Here is a 2,053-nt window from a genome sequence, read left to right as displayed (position 1 = left end):
CACACACACACACACACACACACACACACACACACACACACACACTCCCCTGTGCGCGCCCCTCTTTCCTCATTATTACTCTCCTATTTCTTCTTCTTCTTCTTCTTCTTCTTCCACCGCCCGCTCTTTGTTTATGTTCTAATGTACATATATGTTTTGGTGAAGGTGTCAGAATAGCCGCTCTCCGTGCTGATTGGGCGCTCAGGTTGGTGAGTGAACGCCCTGCAGATTATGTCAGATTGCGTGCAGAAACCAAACCAGCCCAGCCTTTGAACTTCACCGCTTTTGGCTCGTATTCACGCTCTTCCGCTCATTTCCAAGCCAGGTGCTCGACGACAAACCTCAGAGAGAGAGGGAAAGAGAGAGAGAGAGAGAGAGAGGGAGAGAGAGTGACAGAAAAAATAACACCGAACACTTTTACGACTCCTGCAAACTGAGTGCGGAACATTGCATTCACCTTTGTGGATTTTTTTTTTTTACATGTGTGAATCTTGCATGTGTTTTTTCCTGTCTTTCCTGCCGCAGGTCTGAAAGAGAGTTGTAACTGGACTTAAACGAACGAGCATCAGTGTTTCAACTCGGGCGCTGGATTTTTATTTGATGTTATTTTTCTTTCGGTTTTTTCCAGACTCAGAACATCCCAGACGTGGCATGACTGGTATCTGGCATCTAGACAGGTGAATAGTTTCCCTTTCTTACGATAAGAACTTTTCCTCGTTATTATTATTGGGGATAAAAGTCCACTTTTTTGAAATATGTCCAAGCCTGCTGATCATATCAAGAGACCCATGAACGCGTTCATGGTTTGGTCTCGGGGCCAGAGGAGGAAAATGGCTCAGGAGAATCCCAAAATGCACAACTCGGAGATCAGCAAAAGACTGGGAGCCGAGTGGAAGCTGCTATCAGAGTCTGAGAAGAGACCTTACATCGACGAGGCCAAGAGGCTGCGCGCTCAGCACATGAAGGAACACCCCGACTACAAGTACAGACCCAGGCGCAAACCCAAAAACCTGCTCAAGAAGGACAGGTACGTTTTCCCTTTGCCTTACCTCGGGGACACCGACCACTTGAAGGGACTTCCCGTGTCGGCCGCGGACTCTCTTTTGGGCTCCTCGGAGAAAGCCCGAGCGTTTCTGCCGCCGACGTCCGCTCCCTACTCCTTCCTCGACCCGAGTCAGTTCAGCTCCAGCGCCATCCAGAAGATGACAGAGATGCCCCACACGTTGAGCACCAGCACTTTGCCGTACGCGTCCTCGTTGGGATACCAGAACGGCGCGTTCGGCACCCTTGGGTGCCCCAGTCAGCACACCCACACCCACCCGTCGCCCACAAATCCGGGCTATGTCGTCCCGTGTAACTGCACAGCCTGGTCAGCGTCAAGTTTACAGCCCCCGGTGGCCTACATACTTTTTCCAGGTATGACCAAGACTGGGATAGACCCATATTCATCCGCACATGCCACTGCCATGTAACCTTCAAGACTCTTTTCCTCTTTCTAATTCACTTGAATGCATGTAAATATATTATGGACAAGGCGCCCCACTAAAAGGCATGAACAGTATTAACTGTCTTGGACTTGTTATGGCAAAAAAAGAAAAAAAAAGAAAACAAAAAACAAACAAAAAAAAACAAATAAGAAAAAAACAAACTTTTGCAGAAACCCAACAAGTTTCTGACCTGAGCAGAGGAGCTGGGATGTGGTGTAAAGGACGGTGCCCTGTGAACTGTAAGAAATGTAAATGTTATAACGTTTATGGCAGCCAGAAAAGGAGGCCTTTAACTTTATTTATTGTGTACATTTCAATGCTGATATGCTGAGTTGTGTTAATTATTGATAGGCTACTCTTTTATTTTGAAAAAATTGGGCTTGCACAATAAGCATTCTTATTTCCTGTATAGGCCTAAGTAGTCTACATTTAACATTAAGATGTGCTGGATAGGGTCAAAATCAGGACCTATAGGCTGGATTATATACGGGTTATATTGTTTATATTTATCAAAAAACGGGCACATTACCGAGACATAGACGGTCTATTTAAGATGACGCAAAGAA

The 2,053-nt window shown here is 46.1% G+C and overlaps 1 protein-coding gene across 1 annotated transcript; it reads left to right on the top strand.

Moving 5' to 3' along the window:
- Positions 1 to 285: 285 nt before the first annotated feature.
- sox14 (SRY-box transcription factor 14) lies at positions 286 to 1,580 on the top strand. Its single transcript, XM_026344796.1, has one exon. The coding sequence runs from the start codon at positions 756 to 758 to the stop codon at positions 1,470 to 1,472; it is 717 nt and encodes a 238-aa protein (XP_026200581.1). The 5' UTR covers positions 286 to 755; the 3' UTR covers positions 1,473 to 1,580.
- Positions 1,581 to 2,053: the final 473 nt, after the last annotated feature.

This window comes from Anabas testudineus, chromosome 4 (assembly GCF_900324465.2).
Source record: "Anabas testudineus chromosome 4, fAnaTes1.2, whole genome shotgun sequence".
Classification (NCBI taxonomy): domain Eukaryota; kingdom Metazoa; phylum Chordata; class Actinopteri; order Anabantiformes; family Anabantidae; genus Anabas; species Anabas testudineus.
This window is presented reverse-complemented; position numbering and strand designations above follow the sequence as displayed.